The sequence below is a fragment of the Hyperolius riggenbachi genome, chromosome 8, assembly GCF_040937935.1.
Source record: "Hyperolius riggenbachi isolate aHypRig1 chromosome 8, aHypRig1.pri, whole genome shotgun sequence".
NCBI classification, from domain to species: domain Eukaryota; kingdom Metazoa; phylum Chordata; class Amphibia; order Anura; family Hyperoliidae; genus Hyperolius; species Hyperolius riggenbachi.
In genome coordinates this window covers 68,534,097-68,553,645 of record NC_090653.1, presented here as the reverse complement: position 1 = coordinate 68,553,645, position 19,549 = coordinate 68,534,097, and the positions used below count along the sequence as shown (strand labels likewise).

Here is a 19,549-nt window from a genome sequence, read left to right as displayed (position 1 = left end):
TTATGTCATATATCGGTTCATTGCCGATATATACATATGTTAGTCAGACGTTACAAATAGTTTCATTGATAGCTGTAATTGTAATACGCTAGGAAATCATACTTATTGTATATTTATCTGTGTTACGTTCATCTATCTTGATCCTGCTATTTCCTGACTATCCTGTCCTGTCTTTGTGAGGCACGCCATTGCTGCAAACGCATTGGCTACCTCATTCCAGTCTGTTTTATTGTGGACGCTTGCTGTCACTGAGTAGTGGCTAGTTAGGCAAGCGTTCATTCTGTCTACCTGTCCTGATCTCCTCAGTCCTGGTTTATGCGCTCAGCGCTACTTTGCGCTGAGACGTTATTACGAAAGTGTTTGTGGCTGTTCGGATCTGCACCGGCTCTGTGCACCACAATCTCTTATTGGAGTCAGTCCTCTCCTCCACTAAACTGGGGATATCCTGATTCCTTGTGCTGGTGTGTGTACCTCCTTCACGTCAGCTTATGCATCACGTGCTGACCGTGGAGAATACAGATCCAAGCGTGACATTTATCAGCGCTCGATTACCTGCCATTGTCCGCCGGCGGGGATCGAGCGGGCGAGGGTCGAGCGGCTTGATCGGGCCAGCTGAATATTATCAGCTGGCCGGATCAGCTGGTCGATACAGGGTACAGAAACGTGCCGTGTATCCCCAGCATTACACGAACCCTCTTCCAGCACCAAATCTACTGCTATTTGTAGCTTATTGTCTCCAAAATAGATGATTGACCCCTCATTTAGTTCGCTACTTAGTATCCAATCAGCTACTTCTGTAGCTGATCAGTTACTACTATAACATTGGTCACCTAACTCACTGCTTGAGCATAGGCATTTACAAGGTGCCTGTCGTTCCCTGTGCCTAATTGACCTGCTTTGCCCCATATCCCCAAAAAACCCTTGCAAGGGCACTAGTAGAGAAACTGCTGACTTGTTACCTTAACTCCGAATTTAAACTGATAAGAAGTATCTTAGCCTGCTCTATTTAACGGTCTTCCTTTACCTAAAACTATTCCTTATCTTGCTTTTCATGGGTAATGCCAAAACAAAGGTGCCCCAGAAGATCTTACACCAGTGAAGAGTTACTAGCCCCAACAACCACTTTATGGGAATGTGGACATTAACAGACTGCAACAGAACAGCAAGTAGACTACATTGTCCAATTAAGTCCCATCGGAAATCTGTTTTTTTTTCATAGATCTATGACCCACTGTTGTTCATCCCAGTATAACAGAATGCAGCTAGCTGAGATGGAATATGGGCACGACAAAGCAACAGACTATACCGGCACCAAGAGGCCAAACTAGCTCCCTTCTGCTCTAAACTTGAAGATGTCTTTCTCACCGTCACCAGCCATACACATGCTTTCATCACCGGATCAGCTTCTTCCCAGGACATCTCGCCTTCTTCTCCAGAGCCAGGTTCTTCTTCAGATGTTGAGTTAATGTTGTGCCTTCCTTTCTTCAAGAGTCGGCTGTTAATACACGCCACATGTAAATCATATATTAAAAAAACCCAGTAATACACAATAAAAGGGAATATGCATGCAAATGTTACTGACTGTGGTCCATTTATAAAAGACAGCAGATGTTACAAGCTTCATTACTTGGAACATCTTTGCAAGCAGAAATAAGCCCCCAACTTATCCAGAACTGTACAGCTTGAGAAGAGAGTAAATGTGAGTGCATATATTATTGCAATTAAAGCACTAGTAAAGATTTCTGTATTCCAGCACCATTCTCATATGGTGACACTCAGGTTCCTGTGTACAGCCACTACGAATGAATGCTGCACAACTGTACTCTTCTCCACACTGCAAACGTCTAACATGTCCTTGTCTAATATGCCCAACAAATGGCATCCTTGTGAGCCGGATTATCCACAAGGGAAACCTAGGTACTTGCCTAGGTGTACATATTGTTGTGTCGCCGGTGAGTTGGGCACCAGGAGAGCTGAATGACGGCTCTCCATGCTGTTACAAAACTTCCCGGCGGTGCTAAACACTATTACCCCTCCGAGTTGTCGCAACTCGGAGATGTAATTTGGGATCCGACAGCCGGCGGACCCCCTAATTACCATTATGTGCTCCACGTAGCATTACATTGCTGCTACGGTGCGCCTGGTTTCGACACCCGGTGGTGAGCTCCATGCGCCGAAACCACCTGCTCCATTGTCTGGTGCCTGGAGAGAGTCTAGGGGCCTAGTGGATGAAAACCCCCACAAAATCTTACTAAAAAAGCCAGTTGATCATCAGTGGTTGGAAAAAACTGCCATCTTGCCTGGGCCCCATTTCATCTTAATACTTTTTTGGGGGTCTAGGTCCATAAAATGGTCAGAAGTCCTTGTGTAGTGGAGACATCTCATTAGACTGAGCAATGAATAGCCATTGTGAATGAAAGTTGTGACCTACTGGAAGCAGGGGAAAAGCCTTGGATGGAATTATACCATGAAAATCAGGTGTCTAGAAAGGCAGGAGGCTGCAGATATGCTACACTACTGATGAAGATACCATCTCTAGCCAGTGGCACATGTAGGCCAGTGCTGCACAAGCCTTCACTAGCCCTTCTTTTTTTTTTTTGCTTTCAGCCTTCAGCTGGGCTTTTAGCATTGGGTGGACAGGAACTTGCATAATGCAGCCCAAGTTGTAGCGGTTTAGGAATCACATGGGTGTTGATTGCATTATAATGCAAATGTAAAGTAGCGCAGACATTGGTGATCATTAGTAGAGACAATCGCTTTTAGGAGGAATTATGGAGAATCATGTGATCAATTTGACCATGAGGTAGACTTGCAGCTTTTTGATTGGTCGAGAGCACATATCGCTTTGGCTTCCTGTGTCAGCTAACACTGTCCCAGGCAGATGCAGTGGGTTGGAGCCCAAGGTATAGACCTATAACAGAAGTTATTTCATCCATTTGGAGAACCTTGTCTTGCCTGTGGCAAAGGAAAAGTAAATCAGGGCAATAGCGATAAAGGCCATTGGTGTTCAGCAACACAGCAAACACTCAGAGAGCCTCGCTATTGGTCTATAATGAAAGCAGACTGGCTGTTAGTGGAAGCAGGGCAGGGTTGCTGTTTCTTCTCCCCATCTGTCCATTATTAACAGAGTAAAACATCTGAATAACTGAGAGAGAGAGAGGAGTCCAGATAATAGACATTCCATTCACATTATAGCCTGCTGTTTTGTCCACGAGGGGAGCTTTTCAAAGGGAATGCGCCAGCTCACAGTCTGTTTAGTATCCTCGGTGTCCTGGTAGCCGATTTTCTAAAAGTCAAAGAAATCAGAAACGTTACTATAGAGTTGATAAAACAATAAATACGTACATAAATAGTAAATAAATATATTAATATGTCATTCGTCAAAATTCTCTCCATAAAACACTTGGCCTGATACTTGGCAGGGAGAGTCTAACCTTCTGATGCCATCTTCAGGAATATCAGGTGGGGAGGAAGGTTTGTTTTAAAGTGGACCTGAACTCTTGCACCCGACAGAAGGAAAACATAGAAAAATGCACCCCGTGGCCCATATGCAATTACATTTTTCACCTGAGTTATCTCCTAGGAGATCATTTTCATCTTCTCTTTAAACCAACTTTTCAGCATTTAACAATTGAAAAAGTACTCAAAAGATGGTGAAAAAGTACTATCAAATTTATTTTGAATACATTCTTGTTTGCTGGTGGTTTAAAGAGAGCCCGAGGTGGGATTTAACTATGCCAGTGGGGCACAGAGGCTGGTTGTGCACACTAACACCAGCCTCTGTTGCCCCATGGTGTGCCTCCAGGGCCCCCTGCGCGCCGCTATACCCCCGCAGTGCTGGCGACACAGAGCGTGTCGCCAGCACAATGTTTACCTATGCGCTCCGTATCGGCGCTACCCGCCCACGTCACTTCCCTCCAATCAGCGGGAGGGAAGGGACGCGGGCGGGTAGCGCCGATACGGAGGAGGCAGGGGAGCGGCGCTGACAGACAGCGCATAGGTAAATATTGTGCTGGCGACACGCTGCGTGTCGCCAGCACTGCGGGGGTATAGCGGCGCGCAGGGGGGTCCTGGAGGCACACCATAGGGGCAACAGAGGCTGGTGTTAGTGTGCACAACCAGCCTCTGTGCCCCACTGGCATAGTTAAATCCCACCTCGGGTTCTCTTTAAAAGGCATTATATAACAACGTGTAAAAATATCACCTCGGAGAAAACTCAGGAGAAAAAGTGAATTGCATATGGGCCTGTAAGAGTTTAGCCAGTCTAATTCCCCATCATCTGTGACTAATCGCAAGTTGTAATTTGATCTCCTAGCTGTGTCAGCTGAAGGCCATGGCAGACACAGCTAAATTGTAAACACAGGATGATAACCCTATATCTGCTTCCATGAAAGCAGGAAGTAGACATGTTGCAGATTTACTGCAGGATTTGTATCAGCTGTAACAAGGAAATGTTTTTCTTTAACCTCCTGAGCGTTACGCCGCTCAGGAGGTTTTGTTACTTTTTGCCCGATTTTCTGAATAAATGTGCTAAATGGCTATAAACCCTCTAGCTAGCACTAGGCTAGCTAGAAGAAGTCTCCAGCACCCTCCAATCCCCGCCGCTCCCCCGTTTATACATTACCCAGCCTGGATCCAGCGATCGGCGCAGCCTCCCCAGACAGCTCCGTTCTTCACTTTGGGGAGGATCGCAGATGACGTCATGCGCAAACCCGAATCTCCCCATAGAGAGACCGGAGGTGTGCAGGGAGGCTGCGCGATCGCTGGATCCAGGGGGGTAATGTATAAACGGGGGGATCGTGGGGTTCCAGACACTCTTACTAGCTAGCCTAGTGCTAGCTAAAGGATTTACTGCCATTTGGCACATTTATTTATGGGGGACTCCTGGGGCCACAGAGCGGTATGCCTAACACAGGGTCTCTTGCAGCCCATTCTATCTGGGATCGGCGTAGAGGGTATCTCTCTTCCTACACTTCAGATTGCGGTGGCGTTCATGTGATTTTGGCCCACGGATGTTTGTGTACGGTGTGCCTCTGAGGAAGCGGCTTTTGGCCGTCAAACACGTGTCAGGTATTTTTCTATGTGAAGTGAAGGTCTGATGTTGTATCTACATATATAGCCCGCAATTTGAAGAAATTACGATTGAAGAATAAAAATAGAGACTTGGTTCTAAAAAACCCTGTTTCTTGTGTATGTGTTGTATACAGTGTCGGGCATACCGCTCTTAAAGGTTATTATTCTGTTGCTTTAGAGCAGTGAGAAAGTTCTAAGTTCAGGTCTGCTTTAACTAATGATTAATCTCTCCTTATCTGATGTAATTCATGATTTATTTCTCTGTATCTGTATGAATGCTCTTTGAGCCTGATGCACAAACTGTCGGCAAATTTGCTGTGCGATCGCTGGATCGCACTGACACCAGAGGAGTAGCCCAACAAATACAAATTGCTATGGTAGCACGGGATGCGCTACTTGCGTAAGTATTGTACCTCGCTTTACCCCAGTAACGTACGTGGCTCCAATTGCATAACTCATGCTACTACCGTTTACTGGTGGTTTGTGCATCAGGTTCCATAAGTGCGGAGGTGAAAAATAAGGCCAGCCAGGTAAATCAAGAGAAAAGCTTTGTGAATCAATCTCCAAGATAGGAGGAGTGTTATAGGGAGTATAGATACAAGAGAAAAGTTTCAAAACGTAAACTGATATTGTGGACACTCTTACAGCCAATAGTCAGGATACTGTACATAAAGAGGCACTTCTGAAATAGCTTTTTTCTAATTAATGTATATTACAACATGTCATATGGTAACTGGCATCCAACTAATAAATAAACACAGTGGCAGACTATGTTTTAACACAGTACTGAGTATTTCTACACACATTCAGCCATACCCAAAGAGAAGTGTAGTAGTTACAAATATACAAAGTTTATACTTGATCATTGGTGCATAAAGACCAATTTTTTTTTTATTCCTGAACACCCCTGGATTCAGTTGTTTTTATGTGCTGCGCTTTGCAAGCAGTTGCAACATGTACACCAACCACTTCTGTGCTGTTCCCTGCTCTTCTGACATCTGTTTTATGCTTCTTTCTGCTAGCTGGTAGCCTGTTAGTGCTTCCCATTTTGTGCGTTACATTATCTGTCAAATTAATGACATATCTGTGATCTGCACAGAAGGTCTGTATACTCCCCCATAGTCCATCCTCTCCCTGTCCTGTCTTCTTAGTCCCAATGAGTAGATTACATATATGCGACTCAGATCACAGATTTGTAAGTAGTGTTATTACGCACAAGATGAGAAGCTTGGAGAATCAAAGTCCAGGGATTGACAGGAAAAGATAGCAGACCGGGAGATAGCAGAAACCGCAGAAAACATATGTTTGGTATACATGTACTAGCCGATAGTGAGTAAGCACATGTAAATAGCTGCAGTCAGGAGGTCCTCCAGTCTGTTTATGGCATTAGAATAAGCCAGTATTTTGTAAATAACTATTGATTAGGAGGAAGTGGGGTTAATTTAACAAATGTGATTTCTCCTTTTCATGCGCTAATCTTTTCTTTATAAGTCAGTAGGCTGGAAGTGTGCAGATATACTCCATCACTATATAGTGCAACATGTTCTGAATTATTTTCATAGAAATCAAAGCACATACCCCAGGCATCACAGCGTCCGGCAGGGATTTTCCAGTTTCTCTCTCATATTTGCAGGTTGCAATGGTGGGAGGAGATTCTGTTGTAGACTCCTGATGTCCTGAGTTTCTTGTAATGTTCATCACAAGGACCCTGCTATTGTAAAATCATCCAGTCTGCTCACACTGTAACCCGATGCGTGTTAATAGATTCTGCTTGGAAAAGTCACTCCACAGCAAATCATGTGCACGAAATAAAACTAAAAACAGAGGCGCAAAATGCTAATATTAAGACACTGGTCTTGATTCAGAAAAGGGTGCTAAGTGTTTAGCACGCCAGTGAAAGCCACTTTGCATGTGCTAACATGCTTTGCACGTGCTAACTAGGGTGCTAAGTAGTTAGCACATGCAAACTACTTAGCACCGTAGTTAGCACATGTAAACTACTTAGCACCGTAGTTAGCACATGCAAACTACTTAGCATTCTAGTTAGCACGGTGCTAAGTAGTAGTTTGCATGTGCTAACTATGGTGCTAAGTAGTTTGCATGTGCTAACTACTTAGCACCCTAGTTAGCACACCCAAAGCCTTTAGGCGTGCTAACTGGGTTAGCACCGTTTACTGAATCAAGCCCTTTGTGTTATTTGATCGAAGGAAGCAGACTGCGATCTGCGAAACGCATTGTCATTCAAGTGTCTGGTTTCTGTTAAAAAATGTATTCATTTATTTGGGCTACCCCCTTCTTTTAGAGGTAAGCCTATTTACTTGTTTTATCCAGATGACATTCTCACATCCACACATCAAACCTTGGGGCGCATCCTCCCTCCCAGTGATACAGGGTGGTGGCCCTGTATGTTGGCTCCTAGGAACCCTTACACCCCTTTTGCTTTTCAAAGACTAAAGAACCTGAGTGAGGACAGGCTTTCCTCAACAGCCATTACACTGTGGTTGTCGGTCTTGCAACCTATTCTTGTGTGTATTCTGCACATACCATTGTTGAGTGTCCCATACCCTCGACGTGCTACACTATCAGGGGCTCCTGGTGTCCCCGACTCGTTTTTTGTCTTCTTTGGAAGGTCCTCAGACACCATTGGCACCACACCCTCTACAATATATGAAATAGGAACCCTTTGCAGGTGTTTTGAAATAATTAGCTGATTACAGTCTGACACTTTGAGCCTATAATATTTTCACAATATTCTAATGGTCTGAGATTTGGGGGTTTTCATAAGCTGTAAGCCACAATCATCAAAATTATAACAAATAAAAGCTTGAAATATCTCACTTTGCATGTAATGAGTCTATTTCATATATTAGTTTCACTTTTTAAGTCGAATTACTGAAATAAATGGAGTTTTGCACAATATTGTAATTTTTCAAATTTCACCTGTATTGTTGTTGTTTGTTACATACATTGTTGTCTGCCTTGCAACCAAGACTCTTGCTCCTCATTTGTTTCCAGTACCTCTTTCTGCAGTTCTGGTTTCAATGCACCATAGGTGTCGAACTCCAGTCCATGAGAGCCATATCCATGCCAGTGTTTAGGATGGATAGAGAAATGGAGAGATATGTTCTACTTGATGAACCACACCTTACCTGATTCAGTCCCATCATGCCCAAATGTGTAAGGATCTCGGCCCTTGTGAACTGGAGTTTGACATTCCTGCATTACACTAGAATTAGACCATGTGTGCCTTCCACCTAGTGTTAGTAAATGGCAATTGGGATTGTTGGAAAAGGCACCAGATCAAGCGAGGTCCTGCAGTTCTGGTTGTTGGGTGGATAGTCGCTACCCTAACCTACCTACACAAACGCAGAATGTGGTATGGGGGTTTAGAGTTATAAGATACTTTTCACTGATTAAAGAATATGACACGATAGTGGCTAAAAGTATCATCGCTAATAATTGGAAAAATCCTGCTACTTTGGATAGAGGTTTGCTTTAAGGTAGGTACAAGTATAGAATTATTATTTTATACAATTGATGTAAATGTATATTTTTATGTCTAAATACTCCTCCCCCTAGTAAGCAACACCACGGGGTTTAAATGAGTTATGTTCCTTGTAAAATTACAACACTTTATTTGGTATGATTTCCATAAATGTATCTCTGTGGGAAATCTCCATAAAACATTCTTTGCATGAGTCCATTCCTAAAAACATTGCATTGGCCCCCCGGCCTGTCACAGACAGCACTCTCATTGTTATGTGGGTACCATCATGGCCACATCCATCTCGTATCCAGGAGAGAGAAGTATCAAACATACCAATCTACCAGTGTATAAGGAATTCTTCCTATTTGTATGCTGGTCAGTTACAATTAGTTCTATAGTAATGCAAACCTGTTATTCAGCAATCCTACGGTAGATGAACATGCTGCAATACACAGCAATACTGAGTATGTCAGCACACTCCAGACTGTCTGGCTACAAAGGTACTACTGGATTACATCGACATTTCTGTGTGTCTTAAAGTGTTTTAATCAAGCTGTTAAATGACTCAGTATTATTGGCTAAACTAAGGTGATAATTATGCACACATCAATAATATCGCCCAGTTCATTCTGTATGTTACTAGTAAAGAGGGATACGTTAATTGTTGTCATAATTTTATTATTTAGTTTTTATATATCACAGACATCTTCCGCAGTGCTGTACAGAGTATATTGTCTTGTATACTGTCTCTCACAATCTAATCCCTACCATAGTCATATGTCTATATATGTATCATAGTCTAGGGCCAAATTAGGGGGAAGCCAATAAACTTATCAGTATGGGTTTAGGATGTGTGAGGAAACTGGAGTGCACGGGGGAAACCCACACAGACATACAGAGAACATGCAAACTCTGTGCAGATAGTGCCCTGGTTGGGATTTGAACCAGGACCCGGTGCAGCAAGGCAAGAGTATTAACCACTACCCCACTGTGCTGCACATTTTTTATCATCTATGTGTATGGTTTTAGGATTAAAGGCATGGTGGCAATTATCCCCGTGTATTACTTGGTAGTGTAATGAATAGATTGGCAACCTGTGGAATGAGACTATGTAAGGGTCTTGCCATAATAAGGATCAGATCCCATCTACAAGTAATGTAAGTATGCCAGAAGAAAAACATTGCTATTTCACTGACAGACCATTAAAGAATCCTGTTGACAGTTTTCTTGGGGAAGAAAAGGTTCAGTCAGAATGATTAAATCTTTTTATGATTGCTTGTGAACATTGCCGAGTGTGTGCCAGTGGCGTAGCTAAGGAGCAGTGGGCCCCGATGCAAGTTTTACAATGGGGCCCCCCAAGCACTCTATACGTAACAATTGATATGGCACACCAAAACCCGCCAAGGACAACTACAGTGTCAGAGTTGCAAGAAAAGGATGGGAAACGGTTAGTTAAGGATTACCACTATTCAAAGTATCTATAGAAGGGATTATTATGAGCACAGGACCAATAGAGAGCTAATACTGTAGTTGAGGGAGGACCCTTCGGGGCCCCGATGCAGTCGCTACCTCTGCAACCCCTATTGCTACGCCCCTGGTGTGTGCCCAGCCTTAAACAAATCTGATGGTTTTCAGATATTCCACATTTTTGACATTTCTATATGGGAATCCAACACTGTGAGAACTTCACCATCTCAGTACAAAGCTATTTACCTGGTTGTCTCATACACAAAGCTCATAATACCTTAGTATGTATGTTGTTCCTGTCTATTTCCTATGGCCTCCAGAATTTAGTAGAGGGGAGATCACCTCTACTAGGTTGTCACCTCTTTTATAGACTATCTTCAAAATTGCAGCTTTACTGCAGGGATCTGAATTTGGCATGTGGTTTGGAACTCGGACACACGCATTCAGCACAGTTTCAGCACCAAACAGTAGGGCAGGGTGCTTTCATTGAACTCTGAGGCTGGATTTACACATAGATGCGTTGCGATGAGTTGGATTGAGTTGTGTTGTGCAGCTGCATACTTCTTTCGCTGAGATGCAATGCAGCTGGCCACAACTCAACGCAATGCATCTAAGTGTAAATCCAGCCTGATACTTCCCCCTTCCAAGTAGAGTTAGAGTTAAGTAAATCGTAACTCGCCCTGCTGTCCAATGTGATTGGAACACGGACTCATGCATTCAGCACCAAATGAGTCCGTGTTCCAATCACATGCTCCCAAATTCCAACACTACCCATTACTGTGTATGGAAATATGTGAGATTTGAGGCTTTGAAGGCCATCTTTGAACAAATCTAACTTGGATTTTATTGAGATGCCATTTGACAACAGTTGGTTCCCTGAAATATGGCAGACTGAAGTATGGTTCTTCAGTGAAGCTTTATCTTTGTCTGTTGTGTGCTATTTTATATTATACTCTTTTGAATGGGTCCTTAGGTTGGTAAAGGGCATTCATTCATCAAGTCCTTGTCCTTATGTAATGTGCTGTATTGGTATTCAGAGGCACATAAAAAAATGCACATTTGTAAAAGCTGTTAGGGCTCTTTTCCACTATGAAATGCGATTGCGATCGCGATTCTGATCGCAATCGCGGTTTAATTTCCACCATGCGATTGCGATTGAGCTACTATACTCATAGTACAGCTCAATCGCATACAAAATGCGGCAGGACGACGATTGCGCTTTGACCAAAATCGCATCGCAATCAGATCGCACTAATGGAATTTGCTGCTGCACTTTCCATTAGTTTAATGTACCTTGTGATTTCTGATCAGAATCAAATCGCAAATCGCAGGCTAGTGGAAAAAGGCCCTAAGTACCAAAGCCGGACAGGATCAATTATTTCCTGAACACAGAAGCTTCACCAACCTTAAATTAAACAATTTGCATTTAATGTTAAATTAGAGTGACCAGACGTCCCGGATTGCCCGGGACACGTCCCGGATTCGGGGTCCGCTGTCCCAGGCTTAATGAGGTCCCTGGAAACATCCCGCTTTCAGCAGCGGGACGTCCCGGCCTCGGGACTCTGGCCACTCTCTCCTCAATGAACTGGCAGCGGCGTCTATAGACGCCGTGCCAGTTCATTGCCTGCAGCCCCGCTCCAGCCTCCTCTTCCGGTGTCTGTTCCAACACCGGCAGGCGAGCAGGGCTACGGCAAGATGGCTGCCGAAGCCCTGTACTGGAGACCTATTTGTGTCACTAGTACAGGGCTTCGGGCGCCATCTTGCCGTAGCCCTGTCAGCGCGGGAGACCAGAGCAGGAGGAGGAAGACGGTCCCGGGACGGAGCAGCGCGCCAGAGGCCGGACACTTCTGCCAGGTGAGTAAATGCTTTCTTTTCCAGGTGAAATGTTTGCCCGCATTGTTTCTTTTCCAGGTGAAATGTTTGCCCGCATTGTTTCTTTTCCAGGTGAAATGTTTGCCCGCATTGTTTCTTTTCTGGTGAAATGTTTGCCCGCATTGTTTCTTTTCCAGGTGAAATGTTTGCCCGCATTGTTTCTTTTCCAGGTGAAATGTTTGCCCGCATTGTTTCTTTTCCAGGTGAAATGTTTGCCCACATTGTTTCTTTTCCAGGTGAAATGTTTGCCCGCATTGTTTCTTTTCCAGGTGAAATGTTTGCCCGCATTGTTTCTTTTCCAGGTGAAATGTTTGCCCGCATTGTTTCTTTTCTGGTGAAATGTTTGGCCGCAGTGCGTTTCTTTTCTGGTGAAAATGTTTGGCCGCAGTGCGTTTCTTTTCTGGTGAAATGTTTGCCCGCAGTGCGTTTATTTTGTACTGACATGTTGCCCGCATTGCGTTTATTTTGTACTGACATGTTTGCCCGCATTGCATTTATTTTATACTGACATGTTGCCTATTGCGTTTATTTTCTGGTGTCCGGGGTAACTGTTACTGCATTTATTATTTAATGGTCATAGATGGCTATGTTTGCTGCTTTGTGGTTACGGTATACTATTAGCATCACACAGTTTCTGCACACCCATGATACAAAGTCTCGTTTGTCCACATCATGGCGTAAACACTGCTTTCTTATGCCTCGCTGTTACATCATTACGTTAGCTCCGCCCATACAATGTCATGGCCACGCCCATTTTTTCGGCGCGGCGCGCACCCCTCCCCCAGTCTTCGCCGCTGCGTGCTCCTCACTCCTTCCCACTTTTCGCCGCGCCGCGCTGCGCCGCCCCCCCCCCCCCCCCGTCCCAGGTTGGACCCACAAAAATATGGTCACTCTAGTTAAATGCAAGTAACAGTTTTCCTACACTTAAAGAGAAACCGTAACCAAGATTTGAACTCAGTAGCTGATACCCCTTTTACATGAGAAATCTATTCCTTTAAACAAACGGATCATCAGGGGGCGCTGTATGAGTGATATTGTGGTGACACACCTCCCACAGGAAACTGTAATGACCATTGTCCTGGCAGTTTCCTGTCTGTGAACCTCATTGCATTGTGGGAAATAGCAGTTTACAGCTGTTACCAACTGACAGAGAAGCAAGCAGCATCTCCTTCCACTGACATCACCTGCCAGCAGTAAAAATGTCACCATGTGATAAATGTCAGAATGTAGATCAGGGACACGAAAGCTTTTACAATTGGCAAACTGACTAAATCATTTATACATAATTATTGTAAAAATTAAGCATTTTTTTATTACATTATTTTCACTAGAGTAAGCACTTTTTTTTTTACATTATTTTCACTGGAGTTCCTCTTTAAATTAAAAACACACTTAATTATTGATCTTTCATGATTGTTTCTGGGAGCATTCCCAAAACGGTCGTTGGGCAGGCACAATGCCACCCTCTCTGCCAGGCAGCTTGATTGGTGTATAGAGAGGGGAAGGAGAATACAAGTAAAGGTGGCCAAACATCTGTAGATTTGGTGGCCAATCCACCATCCAATTCGATAATAATTAACAAATCAGATGAAAATCTGTGCCGCCAAAAGTATGTCTGATCGGCGATGCACACAATTTTGGGCCGAAATTGGTTGCATGTATTCATCGGTCATGCTAGAAAATCTCTGGCTCGACATTCTCGATCAGGTGTGCAGGGGTAATTGCATGTGATAATTGCAAATGACAACGGTCTCACCACAGAGTTTGTATGTTCTCCCCGTGTCTGCGTGGGTTTCCTCCAGGCACTCTAATTTCTCCCCACATACCAAAAACATATAGATAAGTTAATTGGCCTCCCCCTAAGTTGGCCGTTCCCCCCAAATGTGAATGCAGACCCCGCTGCCCCTACATTAATACTGTACCTGTCCGGTGTCCTGCGCTGTGTCCGCACTCCTTCGGATTTGCGCCTCACGTGGTTGCCAGCGCAGTGCATGCGGTGCGCATGTGTGACATCACAGATGTGCCCCTTGTGCAGTACACCGGCAACCACATGGGTGTAAACGTGGGAGTGGAGTGTGGACACTGGACAGGTAATGTATTATGCACAGTCAGCTGGCGGGGGGTACATCTACATTTGGGGGGATGAGCCCAGGGGCAGCGAAGCAATGAGGTGGCGCCACGAGGCTGATTCAAACAATTGTTTGTGGAATGATAATTCTACTAGGAACAATTGTTCTTGCTGACAACTGGCTACTGAAATCTAATGTGTGTAGTTTTAGAAATAAGGTTCCAAGTGTTCATTTAATATGCACTTTTTCTCAGCATTAAAAAGTATATACAGTATGTATTTGTATTTAATTCTAGTACAAATGCTACAATTAAGAGTTTAGTGGACCCACCAAGTCACTAAATGCACTAATCTGGCAGCAGCAGCCAGAAGGAGTTATAGTCATAATTACTTTTAGGACAAAGGCAAATAGACAACCTTTCGATTATTTGTGATATTCTGGGCCTGATTTATAAAGCTCAGGGTTTGCAGTATGTTAGCCACTAGGTGAATGACCACTATGTGCAAGAACTGGGGTCTCCCTCACACAGGAGCTTTTTTCCTGGTTATATTAGCAGCCATGCATGGCTTTATTGAAATAAAAAGGGAAACAGTGTTTGAACCAGCATGTTTCCCCCTCAGGCCCAGATTTACCTCACAGGAGCCTATAGGCACAGATGTCCTGGCACTTTAGACTTCGCTTTCCATGAACCTACAAACCCCCACCAACCTTCACCGCAAGTGTGCTTGGCTGTCCCAGCTGTCACTTCTCCCTTACTTCCCTTGCGCATCATAGGTAGCTACAGGTGCCCCTTAGTATTAGGTAGCCAGAAGTACCCTCAATAATAAGTAGCTAGAGGTGCCCCTGACTGAAGGGAGATCTCGTCAGTGGAATGCTGAGAGCTGGGTGAGTAACCTCTCATTTATGCTCTGCTCAGGATTCTGCATAGGGAAGGAGGGAGGCATTCTTGGAGCGAAGTGAGCTGCCTTTCCATTATCAGGTGCCTGTAGGCACGTGCCTACAGTGCCTTATGGTAAATATAGCCCTGTTCCCCCTACATCACACTGTCTGGTGGGCAGACCATTGCATCATTTATCAAATGACAAGCAGTTCTGCACTACAGTACCCATCAGTGTCCTTTTTACAAACACACATGTGCTTGCATGCAGTCTGGAAACTGGGACTAGGAATTGTTCAAAAGAACTGGCACATCAAAAACTTTATTAAAGCATTATCCACCATTTTATAAGAAATGCTAAGAATGTGGAGCAGTGAGCATGGGGCTCCACCCCCTGAGCAATACCAACTAACAGTGTTCTAGCACTGGGGGGTACCTTTCAGGCACCCCTCTTGCAAAACTTTTTTCCAGTGTTAAGGAAAAGAGGATCTTCCTCACCTGTGCTGCAGATGAAAAAGTGCAGATAAAAGGACTGGAGAGGACGCATGTGTAATCGGGAAGCCGTTTTAATAAAAAGGGGTCATTTAAACGGGCACTATGGCGAAAAATTGTAAGATTTAAAATATGTGCAAACATAAACAAATAAGAAGTACGTTTTTTTTCCAAAGTAAAATGAGCCATAAATTAGTGAAGTGACAGGTTTTGGACTAGTTCATCTCTTCATAGGGGATTCTCAGCAAGGCTTTTATTCTTTATAAAGATATTGCCTAAAAAGGATTTAAACAATGATGCTGGCCAGCTTCCCGGCTATCCCTGAGAATCCCCTATAATGAGATGGACTAGTCCAACACCTGTCACTTCTGTCAGATTTCTACAACCTACTGTAAGTGACAGCAACATAAGAGAAAAGTAATTTATGGCTCATTTTACTCTGGAAAAAATGTATACTTCTTATTTGTATGTTTGCACATATCTTAGATTTTACAGTTTTTCCACTGTAGTGCCCCTTTAAATATCTACCTTCTCCCAGGGGAATGAGTACAGGAGTCTTATTATTTACAGTAGTAAGTAAACATAAATCCACTATCACAGATTTACCCCACCAAAAATAATGTCCATGAGCAGGATGGCCACGATGGCCAATCAAGAATTTACTAAGTGATTCCTTCCCAATGCTGGTTTTTGGGGATAACTGTAAGTCGCCTGCTGCATGTTGACATATGCAGGGAAGTTTTATAAACATTTTCTCTGACATTTTCTAGCTCATTTTTGCAAGCTGTAGCAAGTTTTATATATGTATATACTTTATATGTTAAAATACATTTTTAAAAAGAAAATGAAAAACTGACAGTCTGTACAACTTGAGCAGCTTTCTGCTTCTTTTCCCCGTGTGCCCAAACTGTTACCGTAAAGAATTGTGCAAACTTCCAATTAAAGGAAAATATCGCAAAAACAGAGGCAATAGAGAGCGATCACATGTTGAAAAATACACAACCAGAGTAGTTCCAGAGAACCAGCATGATAAAATTGTGTGAAAGTATTGAAAGTGAGTTGGGTATCAGAGTTTCCTCTGTTGGCCAGTAAATCAGCCCATCAATTGAAAGACCAATAAGAAGGATGGAATGGGTAGGGCAAAGATCAACAATAAAAGTCTAAAGGTGGCCATACACTCGTTAGATTAGCAGCAGATAGATCATCAGATAGATTTCTGATCTATCTGATGTGTTTAGGAACATTTTTTTTACTAGGAACAGATTTCCAATAGATTTCAGTTGGAAATCTGATGGCAAAAAAAATGCCATCAGATCGATTTTCAATAGATTTCAATTGGGGCCCAATGCAAAATGATAAGCAATCTCAACAGATCGACCTAGATTTTCCAGCCTGCCAGATCGATTGAAATTGATCGAAATCGGCCGCAAATTGATTGATTGGTCAATCGATTTTGATCGATCAGCCAAAAATCGGCTGAGTGTATGGGCCCCTTAAATGTAAGTACAGTCTTCAACTATCATAAGATACTGAATAAGGAGACCAGGGTGGACATCTCTATGAAATATACAAACAAGGTATTCCTAGAGGTGGCCATACACTTGTAGATTTGCAGCAGATTCGATCATCAGATAGATTTCTGTCAGATGCCTGTCAAGTCAAATCTGACAGGAATCTATCTGATGTGTGCCACACACTAGGAACAGATTTCCAATAGATTTCAGAATGAAATCTATTGTAAATCTATTGAAAATCGATCTAAATGCATTACTGCACCATTAGATCCAATGCAACACTATGGGCTATGCTGGCAGCAGATCAACCTAGATTTTCCATCCTGTCAGATAGATCAGTCGAAATCAGCTGCAAAATCGATCAATATGCTGATTTGAAAGAATCGACTGAGAGATCGATTCTATAGAATCGATTGATCGATGGCTGAAATTGACGAGTGTATGGGCACCTTAAATGTTTTGCTTTGTGTTACAGCCAATACCTCTGGATTTACAGATCAATTTGACATGCGGCTTTCAATGCGAATAACATTTGTGTACTTTTTAACACGAGTTTGGGCTTGCAAAAAAAAGGTACAGGACCACAAATGATATACTGAGTATGTTGGCGCTTTATAAATTAATAATAGTATGCTCTTGCAGCAATTTACAGTCTCACTGGCCTTACAATGAAGACTTCACAGTTTAAACCATCACTATCACACTAATTGTAAATTGTAATACATTTCTTCCCGAGTAAAATGCAATATAAATTACTTTTCTCCTATGTTTCTGTTGCTTACAGTAGACAGTAAAAAACTGACAGATCTGACAGGTTTTGGACTAGTCCAAGTCTTCATGAGGAATTCTCTGGATTTTTTATTTTTAAAAGCACTTGGTGAACGGCAGTTTCCTCAGTCCAGCTGCTCAAATACTGTGCAAATTAGTAGGCAGGCTGGCCGCAATCTATGTATAGTTCCTATCCAGGGATTGCCTTTGTAAAGAATAAATGAGATATTCATAATTCCCCATGAAGAGATGGACTAGTCCAAAACTTGTCAGTTCTGCAAGATTTCTACTGCCTACTGTAAGTGATAGGAACATAGGAGAAAATTAATTTATAGTGATTTTTCATTTTGGAGAAATGTACTCCTTATAAGCACGTATACACAAGTATTTTACATTTTCAAATATAGTGGTCCTTTAACTGCATTGTAATAAAGACTCCCCTTCTATGCTGGATACACAGCATTTGTGGAGGGATGCATAGTTAAGTACTATTGCTGTACTACACAGGTGGGGATACTCACAAAGGCAGCAGCAGCATGGAGCAGGACCAGCGTCAGGAGAGCGAGATACATTGCTGTCTGAGATGATGGACCACCAGTGCTTGGACATCACAGGATAAGGGCTTATATACAGATAACATGAATCATCACTCCCCTCTCTCTCTTTCCCCCATACTGGTGCTTTGTTCTCTTAATCCTAAAAGTACATGTTTGTCATGATTATAGGGTGCAGGGTGACTTGATATGTATGATCAGTTCGTATGATGGGAGATTAATGGTGTAAAGTGACCGGTATCTGGGATTATGGCACAGTATTGCACTTAAACCTCTTTAGCTGATCCCCTCTATTGTTGTGCTATGTCATGTTGCACATTGGGACAATTTGTGAAAGAATAATGTGCAACTTTGGTGATTCTTTGCTAACATTTTCATTCTCAGCTGTGTCAATGTTTAAACAAATGAAAGTCCCAACCTACGGCCAATAAGAGCATTCGTGCGTTCATAGTTTGGCTAGACAGAGGCCAAGCCAGAGAACATTTTTAGGAGTGTTTCGTAAAATGCAAAAAAAGTCCTGCTCTATGGAGGTCAGATCCGCAATCCAGTGACGTCTGTTGTGTATTTCCCCATTATTAGCTTACATTTGGCAACAGCAGGAAGGTGTAGAGATGGAAGGAACAGGGAAGCTGTGTAAGTGGTACCAGCTACCATTTGGGTTGTATGTAATGGGTAAGTACTTAAGAGTGTATACCCCAAAAAGTCCATCTCATCTGGCATAAGACTCCACCGACCCCCTGCTATAGGTATCAGAGCCTTAAGCACCGTACTCACCACCCAATGGGTCCAGCGATGTCCTCTTGATGATGGTCATTCAGCAACGCCTCTTCCTGCCGGCTGGTATGCATGACGTCACGCTACGTTACACGACAGGCGTGAACGAGACTTCAAGCGATCGCAGTACTTTGCGCGGGAGTCGTTGGGAATCTTAAAGCTCCAATCCGCCTGTAGATATTGTGGTACGACGCTAAACGATGTTCTCATGGCTATATGCCTGTACCTACGGTCTGATATAGCAGAAACAACCGCTCGGCGCTCAAAAAAAATCGCCGGTCATCGGGAAAAATGTTTGTAAAATTACGATGTGGGTACATACCTTTAGCATGCAAGGCTTTAAACAGAGGTGATCAGTATAGGTGGGGTTCAAAGCGCAACCACTGCCTGGGACCATCAATCACATGCTACAACACAGAGGGAGGAGTTAGCAGCCCCCCCTTCCCCAGTGCTCTAAACACCAGGGAAACCACCCACCACTACTACCCAGATAAACACAAATCACATGGTAGCTTACAATTTGTATAATTTTTAAACCACCAGCCAGGGGCATAGCTAGAAACGTTGGGCTCTATAGCAAAATATTGGTTGCCCCCCCCAAA

General features: G+C 43.3%; 1 protein-coding gene across 1 annotated transcript in view; it reads right to left on the bottom strand.

Annotated features, from left to right (window-relative positions):
• Positions 1 to 18,194, bottom strand: part of LOC137528192 (olfactomedin-like) — a 44,218-nt gene extending 26,024 nt beyond the window's left edge. Inside the window, exon 1 of the mRNA XM_068249453.1 lies at positions 18,141 to 18,194. Coding sequence (XP_068105554.1) covers positions 18,141 to 18,191 — 51 coding nt within the window. The 5' untranslated portion in view covers positions 18,192 to 18,194. The remainder of the gene's footprint in view (positions 1 to 18,140) is intronic.
• Positions 18,195 to 19,549: the final 1,355 nt, after the last annotated feature.